Source organism: Lepisma saccharinum, chromosome 29 (genome assembly GCF_977018435.1).
Source record: "Lepisma saccharinum chromosome 29, izLepSacc3.1, whole genome shotgun sequence".
Lineage (NCBI taxonomy): Eukaryota > Metazoa > Arthropoda > Insecta > Zygentoma > Lepismatidae > Lepisma > Lepisma saccharinum.
The window spans coordinates 33,126,192-33,147,247 of record NC_139257.1 but is presented as its reverse complement, the minus strand read 5'-3'; the positions used below and the strand labels follow the sequence as shown (position 1 = coordinate 33,147,247).

The 21,056-nt window shown below is 38.1% G+C and overlaps 2 protein-coding genes across 7 annotated transcripts in view; one reads left to right on the top strand and one right to left on the bottom strand.

Moving 5' to 3' along the window:
* On the bottom strand, nucleotides 1–19,759 carry LOC145981642 (uncharacterized). The gene is made up of 5 exons (XM_083115034.1): nucleotides 19,580–19,759; nucleotides 13,001–13,153; nucleotides 12,126–12,279; nucleotides 5,382–5,644; nucleotides 1–1,304 (listed from the first exon to the last, which is right to left on the bottom strand). Exons 2-5 carry the CDS (start codon nucleotides 13,148–13,150, stop codon nucleotides 1,101–1,103), a joined length of 771 nt encoding a protein of 256 aa, XP_082971160.1. The 5' UTR covers nucleotides 13,151–13,153; nucleotides 19,580–19,759; the 3' UTR covers nucleotides 1–1,100.
* A 321-nt stretch (nucleotides 19,760–20,080) lies between these two features.
* Opa1 (Opa1 mitochondrial dynamin like GTPase) overlaps nucleotides 20,081–21,056 on the top strand; it is a 61,757-nt gene continuing 60,781 nt past the window's right edge. For all 6 annotated transcript variants that reach the window (XM_083114258.1, XM_083114259.1, XM_083114256.1 and 3 more), the window contains exon 1: nucleotides 20,081–20,221. In XM_083114258.1, the coding sequence (XP_082970384.1) occupies nucleotides 20,193–20,221 (29 nt within the window). In that variant the 5' untranslated portion in view covers nucleotides 20,081–20,192. The remainder of the gene's footprint in view (nucleotides 20,222–21,056) is intronic.

The following is a 21,056-nucleotide window of genomic DNA, read 5'->3' as shown; positions in this document are numbered from 1 at the left end:
TGTGATGATCCACAACAGCAATCATACTGTTGTGAACGGGAATTTATTTTATCTGTACAAATATAAATACACGTGTTATTCTCTTATTTAATAACATGTTTATTCCTGTAAGAAAACCTCCACTTGCACTAAAATTTTCCTACATTGTTAGGAATTGGGTGCATGTTAAAGGTAATAAATGAACAATACATCATAAAATAGTACTTGAAAACAACCTTATGCACAATATTCACTACACCTGAGTTTATGGTTGTGGATTATTTCTTTCTTTTTTACTTATCTGATTATTTCAAACAGTCTTTTCAATTATTTTGAAACAAGGTCGGGGATTTACAATTTTCTAAATATTGTCAATTCTATTTACATTTAATTTAGAATGGAAAAAATGTATCAATAATCGTGTTAATCATATTAGTTCTATAGCAGTAAAACGCATATGGAAAAGCACTCCAAATAATGCATACAGTGATATAAAGTAAGCTACCTTAACTTCTAAGCAGTGAAAATTGCCTTTCATAGCAAATAAAAAAAAATCATTTGCAAACACATTTTTCATGAAGATGACACTTTCAGAATTTGGGTACAGCTTTCAAAATATATTTGTTTCTACCACTGTTATTTTAATATTTATAATATTATATTGCATGAAATGCACCTAGAAACTGTTGATATGCAAAACACATGAAAGAAGTGTTATCACATTGGTAAATACTAAATACAGAGATCCAAAGAAAGACAAAAAGCAATATATATAAGGTGAATAAATGCAATTGCTTCCTCCTTTTTGTTTATGTACAGACACACATGTATAGTTACATGTATCCCACATGTAACAATGCTCATTCATTCTATTATTTAAGGCTCAGCTCGAAGATGGCTTCACTGACATATGACCAAATGTCCAGCCGAACCTTAAATTCAACAATTCTATTCCATTTATTTGAATGGCTTTAAGAAGAGATTAATACTGTTATACCAAAAATTTTATCTGCAGAAAAGTGTATGTTTGTTCATAACTTAATATTTAAAATGGGGAGGCGCTAAAACATAATAAAACAGCCTTTCGAAGTCTGTGCAGATACAATATCAACGGGCAAGAATTAAATCAACATCGTAGAATCTTGGTCCCACTCAATTCCTGGATGCTGAATCATGCTGGAATTCTTACTAATGTTCCTTGCGTCTCTTCCTCTGGCATTCAAGAACATGTCTTCCTTTTGCAGCTCACGAATGTGCTTCGTACGAAGTAACTGACGGGGCAAACTTTCTGTGTTTGCGGATATGACTGACAAAGGACTTCGACCCTAAGTAGAAAAAAGGATAAATTATTATTTCTCAAACCACTGAACACATGTACTAAAATCTTTGTGAATTATTCATGTATGCTGCAAGTCACAAAACTCTGAATTATGACTGATAATTTTTCACTTTCTCGGAAGTTGGCACTGTTGAGTTGTCATCAATTGACTTCTAGAATCCCCAATATGAAGCACTGGCAAACAACCTTATTAAGAAATATCTTAATGAACGAGGCTTCATAACTCGGAAACCCAGTTTTTCAGCAAAAGATCCAAGTTTTCCAAGCATTTTGAACTACAGTGTGCCCATTTCGATCTGCAGCCGAGAGATCGGGAGAAGCGTGGCGGGTGGCGCTGGCGGAGATGCCGACATTTGCGGCCTGAAATGCCCGCTTATTTTTATGGACATATGCAGACATTTATATAAATATTGCAAAACTAGCACTAACCTGTGTTATAAGAGTATGGTTTTAATTTTAGTAGCTTAGTGGCTGTATGTGCTGATGATTTTGACACTCCCATCTCCTGTGAAACACGGCGTAGAGGTTTGTTTGGATAACTTTCTAACGCTGCCCCAATTTCATCGAGTTCATCGAGGAAGCTCATGAAAACCATTGACTTTTAATGGTTTCGTCGGCAGCGTAATCTTGATACAGTGTTGCACATTCGAAACCTCCAAACGATCCCCATCGACACAAAACTCTTTCAAGGATATAAACTTAAGCAGGACGTTGCTGGTCAAAACTATGATTAAAATGTTTTATTATCTGTGACTCTTATCGTCACTTCTAAAGCGTATTTTTTTGTGTATATAATTGCAGAACTTGGAGGAATTACAGATGATGAATTATAACCCAGGTTAGTGCTCGTTTTGCAATATTTATATAAATGTCTGGATATGTCCGTAAAAATAAGCGAGCATTACAGGCCGCAAATGTCGGCATCTCCGCCAGCGCCGCCCGCCACGCTTCTCCCGATCTCTCGGCTGCAGATCGAAATGGACGCACGGTACATATCCAGACCAGTTTGGAAAGTTTTAATGTATGTTATAATTTTGTTTCAGTATATTTTTAGAACAGATGCAAAAGAGACCACTTTTTAAATGATTTCCTCTTAAATACAAAACACCTTTTGTAGCAAATTAGTGTTTATAAATACATGAAATATATTTATATTAACCAATTCTATATTACCACAAGTATTGTTTGTTATCAATGGATATGGATTAAGTTGAAATCAGCTTGGCCATTAATATTTAGTGACAACTTGCCCACAATTATTTTTAAATAACTTATTTCACTGCATGATCGTAACAATTTTGTCAAATTTTCTGCAATAATATAGGGTGCGACTATTATGTGAAGCACTAAAAAAAATAAAGTGCTGGTATTCCCGGTACTTAAAAATCATTTATTACTAAATTGTCTTTTGTGCAAAATTAGGGTGTACAGAATACTTGTGAATTCGTATATGTTAAAACTGAATTATCCAAGTCAACATACATTTTTTTAGTGACAGTTTACTAAACATGTATTTCTGCAGAAAAAAAAGTCAACACATTACTTGTTTGTTAAAACACTAAAATAACACACAAACAGCACGATGAAAAACACTTAAAAGAGTTCTTCCGGGCTGGTTGAGGGAAGACGGAGTGGACGCGGTTGTAGTTCCACTGGCATTACTTGATGCGTCTACCGGCAGATGTTGTTGCAGTCTTGGTAAGTCTTTGTATGTTTGGAGACCCTGCAAGACCACAACGACATCTGCTGGCAGACACATCAAGCAAGCAATGCCAGTGGAACTACAACTGCGTCAACTCAGTCTTCCCTCGACCAGCCCTGAAGATGACTCCGTGAAGGAGTCGAAAGCTTGGAAGAACTCCTAAGTGTTTTTCGTGCTGTTTGCGTGTTATTTTAGTGTTTTAACAAATATGTTGCCGGCACGTGACGTAAGAAGTTTTCTACTGTCACGTTACTTGTTATTGATTTGTGCATTATAGTCGAAATATTGAACTGGAGAAAATTTACTACATTGTTGTGAAGCATTTAATATTGTGTTTGAAGATTCTGCACCAATATCATTGGTTTCATTATCTGCCATGACTATACGACAATTACACCATGAAAGCTTATAAACAAATTTTTGCAGGCTGCGACGATTGTGTATTGAGATATGGTATAATCAGAAAGGGTTATATTTATAATACGAGGGTCACTATTTATATTTTGAGCCTTGGCAACACTGATTGAAGTTAGGCGCGATTTGACGTTTGCACGGAATCGTCTGGCATTATTGACCATAACGTACTTCAAATGTTTTGTCAATAGCTTCATTTGTGTTGTTTATGTTGCCTTGGAGATTGCGCGACAACAATAAAATGGAATTAACTCGTGAACATTTTCGTGCGATGATTTTTTACGATTTTCGACGTCGATTATCAAGACAAGAGTGCATCGATCAACTTACTTCCACATTTGGCGATGAAGCCCCATCCTTTGCCACTGTGAAACGCTGGTATAACGAATTTAATCGTGGCCGCCATTCGCTCACCGACGAGATTCGCGAAGGTCGTCCAAAATCAGTTGTTGTTCAAGAAAACATTGATGCTGTTCAAAACCTAATACTGCAAGATCGTCATGTGACATACTGTGAGATTGAGGCAACCGTAGGCATTAGTTCCACCAGCATATATAAAATATTACATGATCATTTAGCTGTGAGAAAGGTATGTTCTCGTTGGATCCCACACAATTTGACAAAAACTCAAAAAGACGCTCTCGTCAATTGGTGCAAACAAATGCTCAATAAATACAATCGTGGAGCATCAAAAGACGTATATAAGATTGTAACAGGTGACGAATCATGGATATATGCATATGAGCCGGAACGTAAACAGCAGTCGACTGTATGGGTGTTCCAATCCAACAAAAGTTGTTCACGCTCGAAGCACATCGAAACAAATGGTCGCCGGTTTTTTCGGGAAAACTGGTCATGTGGCAACTGTGCCTTTAGAGGAACGTAGAACGGTCAACTCTGAATGGTACACAACAATTTGTTTGCCAGAGGTCTTCGGTCAAATACGGAAAAAAAACAAACGCTGTCCGATCATTCTTCATCAAGACAATGCCAGCTGTCACACATCTCGTCTAACAACCGACTTTATGAACGGTCAAAAAATCAAATTGAAGGGTCATCCGCTGTACAGTCCTGATTTGGCACCCAATGACTTCTTCTTGTTCCCGAATGTCAAGAATAAATTGCGTGGACAACGATTTTCGTCGGCGGAAGACGCCGTTGATGCGTTCAAAAACCATATTATGGAGGTGTCTCAAGAAGATTGGAAAAACTGCTTTGACAAATGGTTCGAACGAATGCAAAAGTGTATTGACCATAAAGGAGAATACTTCGAAAAACAATAAAGCAGTTTTCAATGCCAAATTCCTGTTTTTTTCATTTTTAGGCTCCAAATATAAATAGTGACCCTCGTATATCTTTGCATTATTCATTGCCTGCTCCTCATATACGTGGGTTGGAGATTTAATAGTGGCAACTATTTTATTTAGAAATGATACGTAAGAGATACCTCTATGAAACTTTTACAGCCCTTCGATGTAGTCACCAGCATTGTGTACAATTGTTGCCAGCGATGTCGAAATCAAATGTCACAGGGACTGGTAACCAGCCCCATCGAGCTAACAAATCAGCCACAGGTTGCGCTACATGCACATGAACATTGTCTTCGTATATACAGCAGTGTTGCCACTGTTAAATCTCCAATCCATGTATTATTAACCAGCAGCGATCCAATCAGTAGGGTGTATGACTCACATGTGGGAGATCCATGTTTGATCTCAGGTGGGAAATTTCCAAACCACGTACCTGTATAAGGTGCCTTTGGAGTTCATTCAGCCCCTAATTAAATGGGTGCCTGGAGCTGATCACATCACCTCCAATATGTCCAAAACCGTGAATGTGTGGAACATATTACCCAATTTATGGCAAAAGTCTAGAAGTTTTTAATAAGCATGTTGTAGCAATAATAATAATTATTATTTTTAAAATCTGTTTACACAAAATCAATACCTTGAGTGGTGAATTTGAGGCTGACATTTTCTTCCCTGGAGACAAAGGAATTGACTTCTTGAAGTCCACCAAATTGAGATTCTCCTTGTTCTGTGTGCATGGTGCAGTCACGGTTACTGTTACAGGTACAAGTTTTTCTGCTCTGTAATAATCGTGATCCTGCAGTGTAGAAACTATGGTACGAGTTTCCTCAATTTCTTCTTTGGGTTCTGTACTTACAGGAACAGAATCTTCATCCTTTATTGCATCCACAAATTCATCATCTGAAATTCAGAGAAATTATATCACAGTAAAAGGGTGCTTATAAATAATGTTACTATTACAGCTGAGATAATAGATATATTACGTGATCAGATCTTTAAAGCATTTAGCAACATTATTTTAATGCTAAGACTGATTCTCCTAACTTAACAATGAATGCATATAGAGAAGAAATACCCCTTTGCACCTAAAGTAGATGGCAGCAGCAGTCCATATCCAACATGACAGTAAACTAATGGCTGTTCGCAAACAAAGAATACAGAAGGAAAAATTGTTTTCCAGGAAACCTGCAGTAAATAACCACTAAGCCTATGAATCATGTGTTAACAGGCATGATTAGAAATCGAACTATGTAAAAATTGCCTGTGAGCATGATAAATTCGCAATTAAACAATCAGAACCGGATTACCCTCTACCTTCCAAATCTCCTAATGACATTCAAGCAGTGCCTTCGAGAACTTTAAATTAATTTACTTTTGCTAGTTGCTTAATGCAAGGCGTGTTTATGTACATATAGTACAGGGTGGCTCAAAAAGTCACAACACTCTCGGTACAAGGCCACTGCAGCGCATAATGGAAATGGTGATAACCAATCGTTGCCAGGCCAAAGGGGGGAACACATTGATGCCAACCGCACGGTTAGCGGCCATCTTGAATTCAACTTCAGAATTTCAAATGGGAAGGGGGTGATATGATATATCAAATCAGGCTAGAATTTCACGAGAAATGCAATGGTGAAGGTTTTTTGATGTATCTTTAACCAGTAAAAAGTTATGACTGAATTCTTGTACCAATATGCTCCTTTTCGAGGTGTTACAAAAATGCCTTAAAATTTGTTTAGCGCATTGGTAACGCATCGAGATCAAAGTGACATCTAGGGAGAGAAGTTCGCATGCCATTGCACAAGATTTTAATCTGATACATCCATGAAGAGCTGCGCATTATGAATGGTTGTCGCAAACAATTACAGTGTGATGCTTCCAATAAATGAAAAATCCTTCACAGTGACAAGGCTAATGTTTATGTTCATAAGGAAGTTCATAAACAGAATATTCAATGCTTTTTATCTGATAACCCATTTTCGACAGATCAATGCCGAATGGTTAGTGCTGATAAGTTAATGGTGTGGCGTGCTGTGTGGAACACAATTGGTTAGTCAATTTTTCATCAACAAAACCTTAGGGCTACTTGGATTTGTTAAATAAACAGGTTTCTTCATCCTTGCTTATGGAAGAAGGTACTTTTTACAGAGATTTTATCAATTGGGAGGAACACCAGAACACTATGGGAATGTTGTGAAGCAGTTTCTGTCCAAAGTTAGTTATCAGATGACAAGGCTCTCATATTCTGTTTATGAACTTCCTTATGAACATAAACGTTAGCCTTGTCACTGTGAAGGACTTTTAATTCCATGGAAGCATCACACTGTAAATTGTTCGCGACAACCATTCATAATGTGCAGCTCTTCGTGGATGTATCCCATTAAAATCTTGTGCAATGGCATGCGAACTTCTCTCCCTAGACATCACTTTGATTTCCATGTGCTAAACAAATTTTAAGGCATTTTTCTAACACCTCGAAAAGGAGCAAATTGGTACAAGAATTCAGTCATAACTTTTTACTGGTTAAAGATACGTCGAAAAAACCTTCACCATTGCATTTCTCGTGAAATTCTAGCCTGATTTGACATATCATATCACCTCCTTCCCATTTAAAAATCTGAAGTTGAATTCAAGATGGCCACCAACCACGCAGGTGGCGTCAATGTGGTTCTGCCTGATAATGATTGGTCATAACCATTTCCACGTTGCGTGCTGCAGTGGCCTTGTACCGGGGGTGTTAAGTGACTTTTTGAGCCATCCTGTATCGTCGATGAAAGTTACTTCGTAGGAATTCTCATTAACTTTGCGAAGAATAGTTCCTTTGTACTTATAAGAGGACGCAAAAGCTTTTGACACGCCTGGAGTCGGAGTGGCATCTAGAATCCATACATGTTGTCCTGGTGAGTACTGTATTTGTCTAGAAGTACGGTCTGCGTACTTTTTCTGCTGTTCGTAACGCTTGTGCAAGTTGTCATGTGCTGTCTTACGTAGGGAAGTCAGGAGTTCAAGTCTCTGTGCGTTCGTCTGGGAGACATTGTCGGGGTTCGAAGGAAGGACTGCGTCAGCTAAGATCCTTGGGTTGTAGCCAAACAAAGTAAAATACGGGCTCTGGAGGGATCCAGAATGGATTGTAACGTTGTGGCTGAACGCTGCGCTAGCTAAATAGTCACACCATGAATCCTTCTTTTCTAACACAAAAACTCTCATAACTTTCTTCAAGTAACTAAATGAACTTTCAACTAATCCATTCGTGAAATGGGCACAAGTATCTACATATTTTAGTTGTACGCCTGTAATATTAGCTAACTCTCGTAAGAGTAAACTTGAATTGGGTGTTGAACGATCTAAATAGATCGTTTCCGGGATGCCATGAACTAAAAAGACTTTCTCAACTAAAGCTGTTGCTATGTTTTGTGCATCATGATTAGCCAAAGGAGCTGTAATTACGTACCTTGTACAACTATCAACTAGCGATAGGAAATATTTGTATTTGTGCGTTTTTGAAGAGACTAAAGGACCACATACGTCAATATGAATTCGTTGGAAAGGAATTTGGGCTGGTTGAAATGTTTGCAGCGTATGCGGTTTAGAACCTTGTGGTTTCTTTGAAATCTGACAAGGGATGCAATGTCTAACCTTATCGTACACAAATTTCTTCATATTAGGGAAAAAGTAACGCATAAGCATTAAATTATATGTCTTTTGAGCACCTTGGTGACTTCCATTCATTTTGTGTGCATGAATAAGATCGAAAACTTGATTTCTTAATGCATGAGGAATACAAAGTCTATCCCTATTACCAGTTTTGATTTTATTAGTCCTGTATAAGACTCCATTTTTTAGTACATAAGAATACGAAAGCTTTTCTAGTTTAGGGTCACTAGCTTTGTCTTTGTTTTCTAAAACGTCAATAATATCTCTTAAATAGGGGTCTTTACGTTGTTCTGAACTAATATCAAAATCTGCTGCTTGTGCATGAAATACTTGATGAAAGAATAAGTCATCATCATCATCTTTCTTGTCATGATTAGTCTTTTCTATAGGTTTGTCTTTGGGAATTACAGGTGACTGAGTGTTTACTGCATCATTGGGAAGGACTACTTCATGCTGGGTCATAAGGGAAGCAGATGGGGTAAAAGTACAGGCTTAGGGGTGTTAGGTGTCGTAGTGGTAATGTTCAAATTGATAAAAGTTTCTGTTCGTGGACTTAACTGAACTGTGTTTGAAAGGGTAGCTTTTCCCTCATACACATTTGCATTCTCAATTTGAGTGAATATGTCATGCGACAGCTGGTGAGTCTTGTACTTTGATCTTAAAATACTATAATTTGGAGTACGTCCTAAATGATAAAGTGTTATTGTGTTGTCTTTTAACGACATTTCGCACCTTTGTGTTCTCAAAAAGTCATTTCCTAAAAGGGGAGGGACATTAGTTGAATCTACTATTCTAAATGGGTGCGAATATTTACGCTTTCCAATTATGATTGGAAGAACTACAATTTCAGACACACTCCGTTTCGATCCGGACACACCTTGGATTGTGGATTGTACCTTGTATGTTTTTCTTTCAGAAGGAAGAAGATGGGAGGGATAAATTGAGATTTGGGAACCCACGTCAATAAGTAAATCTACCTGTTTCCCTTGTATGCTACTATTAATAAAGTATAGGCCATTTCTTTCAATGATAGGAACTTTATCTAATCTGCTATTATCTTCGATTTCGTTCCTGCAAGTCGAAGACGATTTTAGTTTAAACCACTGTCTCGTTGTGGCTTGTAAAAGCAGTTGTCGCTCTCGTGATTATAACGACCACAGAACTTACAGGCTGATGTATTTGCTTCGTCGTGATTACCCTGATCTCGACGTTGAAACCTCTTGTTGCTATTACCTCTGAACTGGCCTCGAGAGTTCGATCGAAAGTTACCTCTGTGATTAGCTCTATTATTATTATTACCCCTGTAGGAAGAGTTATTATTCCCCTTGGTGAAACCTCTGTTGTGTGCGTTTTGATTAGCCATTTTCGCAAATTCCAGTACATTTGAGCAAAGATTGAAAAGAGAAGTTGCGTTCATCTGTTCGGTTGAGTGCAAAGCTAAGTTCGACATTTGTGACGAAAGTTTGTTTATTTCATCACCAGAGGTAGCACTTTGAGCGTGTTCCACAGTGGCTACGGATGGTGGCGCCGCGCAGCGGGCACTATCAGAACTCGGTACATGATACATTCCTTGATACACTGTGTGGGAATTATTTACGGGAGCCGGATTGGACTGTAGACTTTGGACTTGATGAGTCGATGGTGGGAGAAAAGGAGATGGACACTGGTTGTATGGTACAAAGTGCGGACTCGGGTTGAGTGGATTACTGGGGAGGGGGGAATAGACCTGAGCATGCGAACAGCTGTGAAGTGGTGTCGGGGTGAATGTCTGGGGCAAGCTCGCCTGAGCGATTGCCTGATCTATTTCCAATTTCTCTTCCAACATACGGGAATTAATCAATGACTCCTGGCGTTCGAAATTCTGTAGGTGGGCAATTAATTCTTCTGTTTTGGCAAAATGCTTGTTGGTTGAACAGCCAATGTATTTGGCTCGCAGTCCCGTGATGATGTAAGAGAGCGTTTGTTCTTCAGTGGCGTTCGGGAAGTATTGCTGGACTAATGCCTTCTTAGCAATAACATAGGTATGGATGGGTTCGGTTATCATTTGCTTTCTTTGGAGTATTATCTGTACAGGATCTGCTGATAGGTATGATCCCTTAAATAGCGTACTTAGCTCGTCTTTGATATGGGTGTATGTCAAGTCTACAAAATTGGGTCGTTTCTGTATGTCATGAAAATAAGTTAAAGCGGTGTCCGTCAAAAATAAAGGTAACATCTCTTTACGCTTAGCTTCCGACCATCCTGCGGCGTGTGCTACATTTTGGAACTTGAGGAAAAATGAGTCAATGTGCTTAGGGTCATTTCCGCTAAATGGTGCCGGGTATAATGCAGTGGGGATTGGGGTGGCCATGTTAGTGGTGGAAATTTGTACAGCTACGTTACCAGAACTATTAACAGTGTTAGAGGAAGTTGAAACGGGAGCTCGGGTACTTGCTAAGGGTTGGGGTCGGTTTCTGTCGGGTGTTGCTAGTCCAAGGACAAATTGAGGGTAATTTCTATTAGCAGACCTTAACCGTGTTAGTGGAGGGGAGGGAATTGGGGTTAAAGGTCGTGAATTTATTGGATTTGCCGTGATTGCAGTTGCTAACTCTATGATTTGGTCGAGGGAGGAATCTAGGTGTTCGTGCAACGCTATCTGTGACGTATTCATAAACGAAGGTTCGTCGTGCTGACCAAAGAACAAATGAAAGTATGGGTATACAGTTATTTATGTCATTAATATATCGCTTGTCAAATAAGTATAAGCAAGTGTTCTCATTCCTGTGTGAATGATGCTTGAATACATGTTATGCAGAAGAACTAGATTTTTTTGTTGAAAAGGGGGGGCTCGGCATAAAAGAAAAAGAGGGGTTGTTTTCCATAGGGTAATACACAAACTTGTCACTGGGTCTGACGCATCTTAAGCGTACTGTGGGAGTATGAATTGGAATTACTAAAAATTTACTTTAAAAATGCTTCCAAAGTGGGAGGGAGGGGGGGGGGAGAAAATAATTTAATGTAAAGCAATTCGTACAGGAGGGTACTTAATTGCAAAAAAGGGCCTGAAGCACCTCCACCATGTTGTAAGCCCGTTTTACCTGGGCTCTGCGGTCACAGGGAAGTTTCATTTAAACATTTAGGTAGAGCTTAATAATATCTGTTGGCTAAACCTGCTCCGTAGGAGGGTAGAGATATGGAAAGTTGGTGTAAAAGGTTATTCACGCTTGTTCATACCTGGTAGGTGTGTGTGATGTCTTGTCCTAATGCTTCTCGCAGACCGAATCGTGACAGTTCCAAGGTTCTATCCAGCGACCCTCAGCTCACCAAACCGGGCGATCCCTTGCACCTTGTAGCATGCTAGGCAGCGGTAACTCCGTGTTCCATCGTCGTAGTTAGCAGTGTAACGTGTTGTGATGTAATCGGACTAGTTATCCATGTAGCGTCGATGAGTGTCAGAATCAAAAGAGAGCGAGCTCCGGGACGGAGCTTGCTTTTATCATTCTAGGTGTCGAAAGGTTGTTAAACCTTTCAAACGCGGTAGATCCTGTTTAGATCCACGCGTTTGCCTTTCCAGTTCCTTGTTTTACGGAAGTTACAAGTTAGCGCATTCTTGGGATCACTCGCTGGTCGGACAAGTTCAGGAAATAAACAAGTGTGAATATTAACATGACGAGGTTTTCTCGGTTTAATGGTCTCCATATCTCTACAATATATTTGCACTGAAAGACAGAAAGGAGTTAACACTGACCTGAATCAGCATCCGCCTCAAGTAGCAGCTGCTGAATAACTTTTCCTTTTGGTTGCGCAACTGGTTCTACATCCGTGACGACTCCTTTAGGAGTGGATCCTGCATCAATGCACCCAGTAACCTCTCGATTCTTTGCAGTTGGCGTTGACTCCACCTTTAAATAATTATGCCAATCAGCAGCTTTCCATATAATGTTCATCAGGATAACAAAATTAAAAGTACAAAGTCTGATGCCAAATGAGCCTATTGGCAGGCCTTCAATTGGTGTTTCTTAATTGCCTTTTCTCAATTATTACTATTTTTCTTGGTTGGATCAGGAATGGTGAATCTGAATTTTTAAAAATAATTATCCGAAACTTCTAACAGATTTAATTAAGAATAAACACAATACACCATTAATTAATTAATGGTGCAAGCTAATTAATTAATTTTTCAGTCTTTTATGGTGCATACCAGTCAAGTAAAATAATTTTAAAAGCATTTGAATAGTTTTCATGGTATTTCAGTAAAGATTGATTTTGTTTATATGACTACGTTCTTCTGCCACTTTTGGCTAACTGCGAAGATTAGGATGAGTGCTGACTGATATGATAAAATTGACTAAGTGTCTTAGAAAGAACATCAGTGACCAGGCTGGGATTCAAACCTGGGACCGCTGGCATCATAGCACACTGTGCTAACCTGCCATTGAGGCCAGCATATTTGAGTTAAGAATGCATGACATTTGGATCACTACAAAACAAACTCAACATATCCTGAGGCCTACAAAATTTGCTGATATTTCCAGGTTAGTGGACAAGATTACTATCAAAATAAGCATGAACTTTTATGCACTTTTGACATTTATATGTACAATTGGTGTTTGTATCTCTCACCTGAATAGGGGTACGCTGAATCTCAATTGTTGGTGATCGTGGATCAAGAGCCAGAACACGAACTCGTGGTGGGGGAAGAGGAGTGCAGGGTCTCGTTCTAGCCTGAGGTTCCGCTGTTCCAAGTAAGTGGTTACTGGTGAAATTTCCCATCTTCTATTGAAAAATACAAAATGAGAGGTATCAGTTCATTATATCGGAGACACTTTAAAATCTGATATTTTGTGTCACGTATGGTACGTACTTACCAATTGTGTATTGCTGAACATATTAGAAGGTGCCATTAAGGTTTTCACACATTTTTTTACACTAAAATAAGCCATTTCTCGAAGTGTTATGGAATACACGTCATGGTGCGAGCCTCACAAACCATTCATGGATAGCCCCAAAAACCATTTGGGATTGTATAACCATCCACGAATAGCCCCAAAAACCATTCCCGGATAGAACCACGGACCATTCACAGAAGGTTAGGTTAGGTTCAGTTAGGCAAACAGTTAAAAAAACAGCGTGGTTACGTTTTCGCTTAAATTGAAGCAACGGGAATTGATTTCCGGCTGAAATACATTGAAAGATGAAAGAAAATACCTTGAAGATGTTTGACAATACTACAGAAACCGATTTCCGTAAGTAGTTTCTCTTGTAAATTTGAAGAAAAGTGTATATAAAAGTGTATAAATAACGAACTGATACCAAATGAGAACTTATGAAGCCACAACTGCAAGAAACCTACAACCTACTTATTGTTCAGCCATCTTTGGCATAAAGTGAACCCTTATGCATTAATAATAATAATAACCAATGACATAACAGCCTGTGAGAATCAATACTTACCTACCAACCGCCACAACCGGTCGGAGATCGTCTGACCAGTTAAGAGGTGTCCTGTGGTAAGCACAACGGACTCCCAATTGTAGGTTTTCTATGAGCGGGTTATGCTACTCATCGCAGCTCCCCAATTTCCTCACGATGATGGAAGGCCACCGGTCCCCTGCATAGACCAAAATCTCAGGAAAAGTTTTTCATGCTTTCCCGTGGGACTGGAACCTGCACATGTCTTGTAGCTGAAGCCCAAAGCTTGCACCTTAGACTGCATGGCCATGGTTCGGGACACATGCATTACTTGTCAAAAGTGTGTATTTTAAGGACAATTGACTCTTTTATATGTTCGCAGGAATAGATTAACAACCCAAGTTCCTTTTGTTTTATTGCGATATCATCATGCTACGAATGCAATTCTTAAATGATTCGATTTTGATTCATGTCTGTTAACACAAACTGCAGAGTTTTAGCGATTACTTAAGATTTTGTTAAATATATGCTTTCGTGGTTAGGTTAGACAGGTCAGGTTTGGTTCTCTTAGCATTAAAATAAAGTGCCTAAATGAATTCCACTAAGGTGCCGATTTACTTCTACGTTCTTTCCCACTAGTCTATGATACTTACTGTCACTTGTCAATGGAGAATACCTTGTCCGTGGGAAGCGTGCGTGCTTTGGTAAGGTAATTTTTAAGTTATTTTTTCAACATACATAACTTTTTTTCGAAACCAAACTGTGCTCATTACTTTAAGGAAGGTTCAAATTTCGTGTGACAATGATTTCCAAAATTATACGATAATTAGTCTTTCTGCTAGAAGAATTGGTAACGGTTATGATTGTTTTATGATCTTTTTTCAAATTCATAAAACAGCTACATTAGTATAACTTTAAGCTTTCGGGTCCCAAGCATCTCGATCGAGATGCTGTGTCAAGGTCGTAGTTTATACGTTATAACTTGTCTATTTTTGGCTAGAATTTTGTTTTTTTATATATATCTTGTTCCTAACACATGTATTTAACAGAAATGTTTCTTGCACTTCTTTTTTCCTTCATGAAAATGGAGGGGAAAAGGGAGTTCTCTCTTGCGTCTCTTTTCAAGGGAAAATTTTTGCCAACCGGCTTTGTTGTTCTAAAGTAATGCTTTTCACTCCCGCCTGGTAATTGCATTTGAAGGAAGCTTGTTTATCAGTATCCGATGTCAAAATGAAAGTTTTCCATGCTACCTGCATTTGGTGCAAGGTGCATGAATCTTAATCTTAAACCTCAGCTAGAATATCTACAGGGTAGGGTTCTTTGTAGACAACGAAACCAGACAGGATGCCTTCCAATGGAGAGGTTTAAACGAATATATTATTTAAACACAGGACACATGGAGTAAGGATATTTACATGATAAGGTACTTTCTTCTATAATTCTCGTTTACAGTCAATGTTCATCTCAATATGCTTTTTATTATTTCTTTTCTCTATTTGAATATTCTTCTATCTGGACTTCCTTTGTAATGGACAGATCTGGATCTTTACTTCCTTCTTGATGGAATGTTTGGATCTGGACTTCCTTCTTAGTGGATGTTCTGGATCTGGACTTCCTTCTTCTTAATAGACGTTCTAGATCTGGACTTCCTCCTTGTCTTTTGGGAACTTGCCTCTGGATTTCCATTTATTTATGTTTTTGACGATTTAATTAATTCCTTTATCCAGCTTTTTCCTTTAAGGTTTGGGAATAATAATAATATCCTCCCTTGCAGCTGCGATTGGAACGTGCCAACACTAACTGGGTACCCTAACTGGGGATAGCCTCACAAACCATTCATAAATAGACCCACGAACCATTCACAGATAGCCCCACGAACCATTCATAAATAGCCCCACAAACCATGCATGGCAAGGTTAGGTTAGGCAAACAGTTAAAATTGTTTTTTTAAAATTAGAAAAATTTAAGATAACTTATTTTTTGGGACATACCAATTCCTTCACAATTCCATGGTGAATTACAAATTCTACTGGATCTTCAACACTGTGCAATTTCACCACGCATCCTGTGCACGTCATGTTGTCGCAAATTTGGAATCAGTAAAGCCCGGATTTATAAGTGAAATGCATATTCTTTTTCAGACTTCTAATGGTAAGAAGAAAGGTTATACTTCGTATTACCTACCTTGATGAGCTATTTAACTAAGGTTGAAAGTACCTATAAATGCTTATTTCTTCAGAAAACTGTTATACTTGCTTATATTATGATTTTGATTTAAAATAGCATATTTTACCCAAATCTGTCATATTTCAATACTATTTCAATCACACGATGGCATTGGGATGACGAGATCAATAATATACTTAGTGAGGACGGCAATGTGTTATTTTGTTCCTTGTGTGAAAAGAGTGTTTCTGCAAAGAAAAAAATATTTATTTATTTATTTCGTCTTCTTTTACATGGCGAAGTTAAGGCTGTGGAGCCTTTTCGTCCACTTGACCATGTTTACAAAAAAATTGAATATAAAATAATTAATATTGAAAAAAAAGAAAAAAATATAAAAATTACAGAGAAATAAAAAATACAAAGAAAAATTACATACAAGAATGGTAATCTAACCTATAGATACGGGCACATACACTCACACATTTTTGCCCTTACACACGTACAAGCAAATACATAACACTACACTTACTTAAGCACAGTCCAACATTATACAAACTTAAACACAGTCCAAAACGGTATACTTTGACGATAATTCATCTTAACTATTACGCTAAATCATTTTTGTGCCTTACGTCCTTCTATCATTCTCTGCACCCGCCATATTATTAGAAAAATCAAACATTTAATTTTCATTGTATAATATGTGTAACTTTAACAATATTTTGAACGTCACAATTGAGGAAGAGACATGAATTTCAGGTGGCAACTTGTTCCAAAGGCCTGCTGAGATAACAGTAAAACAATTTGCATAAAAGTTGGATTTGTGGAGTGGAATGGAGAGCAAAGACCTTTCACGCGATCTGGTGTTGTGGCTGTGAAAGTCAGAAAGAAGTTGAAATCAGTTATAGAGATATTGCGGGTCTTTTATTTGGAGGATTTTGTACAGTAAAATTAACTTATGAAAATTACGTTTATCGCTTAATTTAAGCCACTGGACTTTCGCAAAGTACGATGTCAAATGCTCTGAATATTTTAGATCAAAAACGAAATGAATGCAGGCATTTTGAATTCACTGCAGTCGTTTAGCTTGCTCATGATTGACATCCAAGAAAGCAATGTCGCAACAGTCAACAATGGGAAATACAAGAGACTGGACCAGTTTGATTTTTATGCGTTCAGGGAGGAAGGTTTTGAGCCGATAGAGTGAATGCAATCACTGAAAGCTCTTCTAAATACCGAATTAACTTGCTCTGCCCAGGTGAGATGGTGGTTGAGTATCACATGACGATTCTTAACAGTAGTTGAAAAAGGCAGATGAATATCATTTACATTGTGTCTTGGGAGGCTAGATTTATCTATTTTGCTCAAAATTCTACGGGAACCTACAAGAATACACTGAGTTTTAGTTGGGTTTAGAAGTACTTATTTGTTTAAGGTCATTGTTCACAATTTCTATTGCATGCAGTATTTCTTGCGGGGGGAAAGAGAAATATAACTGAAAATCGTGGGCACAGATATGGTATTTATAGCAGTTAAGCACCGTCGGGAGGTCGTTTATATACAGAGCCAATAAGAGGGGGCCGAGTAGTGCCTTGAGGGACACCACAAGGAATGTTTTTCCACGACGATTTTCCATTGTTGACGTTCTTGTAGATAGGAGCAGAACCAATTAACCGCGGAGTCGGAAAAATTGAATAACGATGATAATATGCTACACAATATGACATTGTGCAGCATATTAATACATGACATAAGGAAAGGCTTAAGAAGAAATCGATGGGGTTCGTGGTTAGAGGCTGTGTCATACTACGTGGAATATTTTTATGAAGTGAAAACAGATTTGTATACCTTAAATGCAGAAGATGCAGCCAGCATTGTCACAGCCCAGGAATGTCCTGCTAAAAACTGCATCCAAGAAAGATACAGTACATCCATGATCAATTTTACAAATTACCTGATATTATAACACAGCTGGAAGCTCAAAATAATCCATTCCAACATTAGCTTTCTCTGATGAATAAAAATTTCAGTAACGTTGTCTTCAGAAACTCACGGTGTTGCAAAAATTGCATCCGACAAGCTGTCAGGTATTACCGAAAAATCCCGGTTACAAAACAGTGTCAAATTTATAAAAAGATTTCTGGTGAAGAAACAGACATTGAATAGTAATTCACTGACAAAGAACTGTAGTGTTTGTCATTTGCGCCTGTAACGTCATGTGACGTGAAAAGAACATTTTTCACTGTACAAATCATTCTTCACTGACAGACGCAGGAGATTCACAAAAGAAAATCTCAGGATGACCTTCCTTTGAATAAGGTAAGAGATCTAATAAACAAATATTTTTTCAAATTTTCATGTATTTGTTTATGCTTATTTTTTTCATTTTTTGTGCTTATAAATCCGGGCTCTAGTAATCAGAAATGATGAACAGTAACGCACGTTTATTTACATTCTACAACTGTTACAGTTACAAAACCGCGTATTTGGAAACACTGACCGGTTCTTACGTCATTAAACGCAAGCAAAAATTTGGTTCACGTAGTAGACGGACATCAAGGGAACAGCTTTCGTGCATCGGAGTGAAATTAATATCGAAAATTACATGATTTACCGGCAAAAAAATTTAAGCGAGGGGAAAACACACTTCCAAGACCTTCCTAAAGTATAAATAAACTCATTTCGGTAAGTACTTTCTGCTGTAAAATTCAAGAAATACGTTTTGCGGAAACGAAAATTTTACCAATTACTCTTTGTCAAAAATTGGGTATAATTTAACAATACAGGGAATTTCTCCAATTTGTTTGAATTTTCGGTTACTTACTAATTTGGGTCTCCTAATCACGAATCTGCACTTAAAATTTGGCGCTCACGTATAAATTTGGCGCTTATTTGGGGGCAGGTGAATCCGGCCACTTTCTAACATGCCCTTAACAGGGAGTCTATAGATATAGGCGGGAAGCCGGAGCGGAGCGGAGGCGGGGCCGCGATAGCGGTTGGGGGCGGTAGGTCGATTACCCCAGGGGCGGAGCCCGGAACCGGCGGGAAATTCGGAAATCGAGGGTGTGGAAATAAGAACTTAATTTCGATTATTTTGCTATTTCCACGTGTGAGCGCCAAATTTTGACTGCAGATTCGTGATTAGGGGGTCAAAATTAGTGAGTATGCCGAATTTCAAACAAAATGGAGAAATTCCCTGTATTGTAAAATCGCTCCAAAAATTGAACTTTTTTCGTGAAAAAAGCAAAATAGCACCTTGAAGAATCTTTCACAATGCAGAATAGGTAAGTACGAATGTTAAAAATGACGAAATAAACGAGTGAGAGGTGTTGGGACGCTATCGAAGTTTTACCCTTTACTTTTGTATTAGTTCTTGGAAGCATTGTGGCTTCCGCGCCGTGAAAAAAATTCTGTTACATAAAACATCCAAATCTCCACTGAAAAAGAATCGACATAATTCTCGAAGGAGTACAGTTGGTCAAGGCCCTGAAAATTTAGTTCTCAAAACACAATATAGGTTTCATAATTCACAACATATTTTGTCCGTTGATTTCAATTTTATGCACGTTTGATTTTTGCGACTTAGGACTTACACATTTATTTAATCTTTTGTAACTAACTTACCCCGTCAAATATATCCAATTCCAGATTTTAAATTGAATTCTTGTGTTGCTCCTGTATATAATGTATTGAGTAATCTTTAAAATATAGAAATAATGTATACTGAAAATCAGCTGTTACAACTCTGCTGCACCTTGTTGCATAGCTTTCGAAAGCCTACAAATAATGCAAGGGCCTATTACGTGTAAGCTTATTTGAGTGCCATGCTCCGAACTGTAAAGCTCAATTTGATTGGATGTCTTACGCTCTGATTTTATTTGAAGGATCTGTGTATTTACCCTTCATTAAAGTAGGCAAATGATCGATGCCAAAAGGTTGTTTTAAATCCACTTTATATTTTCCGACTATTCGGAATCACGAAACGTCGTGAAATTATTTCCCAGAGTTTGGTTCTTGATGGGAAATTCTTTTCCCTCGCACTTTTAGAATATTTTAACCAAAAGAGAAATTTCTACGATCACGCGTGGAATGGAAATTTCATTTACACTCTGCCAACACTGTTGGAAATGGGGTTTGCCGTCTGTAGTGTCTGCTTTAGTGTAAAATTTCATTGATGCAAATTATGTTAGAGATAATTTCAGCTTTATCATTATTATGATATATTAAGGTAGACAAAATGGAACATGTACTAAGAGGAAAATTTGGGTAAGTAATAGAGTATTAGACTGAAAGAAAAGAGATTGGCTATAACCGGCGCATAAAATTAACATAAAGTATAGATAATTCAATTTAGTTGTATTTCTATATTTTTTGGTGTATACAAATACACATGCCAATCAATATTTGCCAACCTACTTGTTGGTATTTATCTTACAGTGCTTGTTCAGCAGATAGTACGGTTAGAATGATTTTCGCAAGTTTTTTACGATTAGAAGGAAGTCTCCCAAGTGCATTTGTGTTTGATACCGGTGATCAGCTCTTGGAAGCGTTTAGAGTAGTGAAGGGGGATGGTATACTCCGAGATACCAAAAATTTCGCATAACATCCCCCCCAGTTGTCCCATTGTCACCATGTGAACCTTAAGGAGCATCTCTCGTGTTAACTCCAAGGCACAACAAAACATCCCCCAGCTAACATTTTCCACTTGAGGTGCTGATTTATGGACGTTATTTTAGTGCTGAGAACCCTAAACCTGACCGACATAAACAAAGAACCAAACCATTTTGTACCTCACATCGCGTGACATAGTAGTAACAGGAGTGTGAGTGCAAACCAATAGTAAACGAATGCCACTCACAAAGAACATGTTTCTTCACCAAACACACAGAAAGTAATCACTCTGTCAGTAAAATATGTGTGTAAAGAGAGACAAGTAGAAACTGCACCATGTTTTGATTTAGTTTACTTTACTTCTCTTTTCTGCTACTTTTGGTTAAAACCGGGATTCAAGCCTGGGATCGCTGGTGTTGTAGAATTCTGTGCTAACCACTCTGCCACAGAGCCTGGCTCAAACCATGTTAAAAGAGCATGTGTACAATGA

Excerpts from the sequence above, each read along its gene's own strand:
- LOC145981642 (XM_083115034.1), bottom strand. The coding sequence starts at position 13,150 with ATGGGAAATTTCACCAGTAACCACTTACTTGGAACAGCGGAACCTCAG. Across the intron at positions 5,645-12,125 it reads TGAGGCGGATGCTGATTCAG|ATGATGAATTTGTGGATGCA; the intron begins GTCAGTGTTAAC and ends TCTGAATTTCAG. Across the intron at positions 1,305-5,381 it reads CCTCAAATTCACCACTCAAG|GGTCGAAGTCCTTTGTCAGT; the intron begins GTATTGATTTTG and ends TTTTCTACTTAG.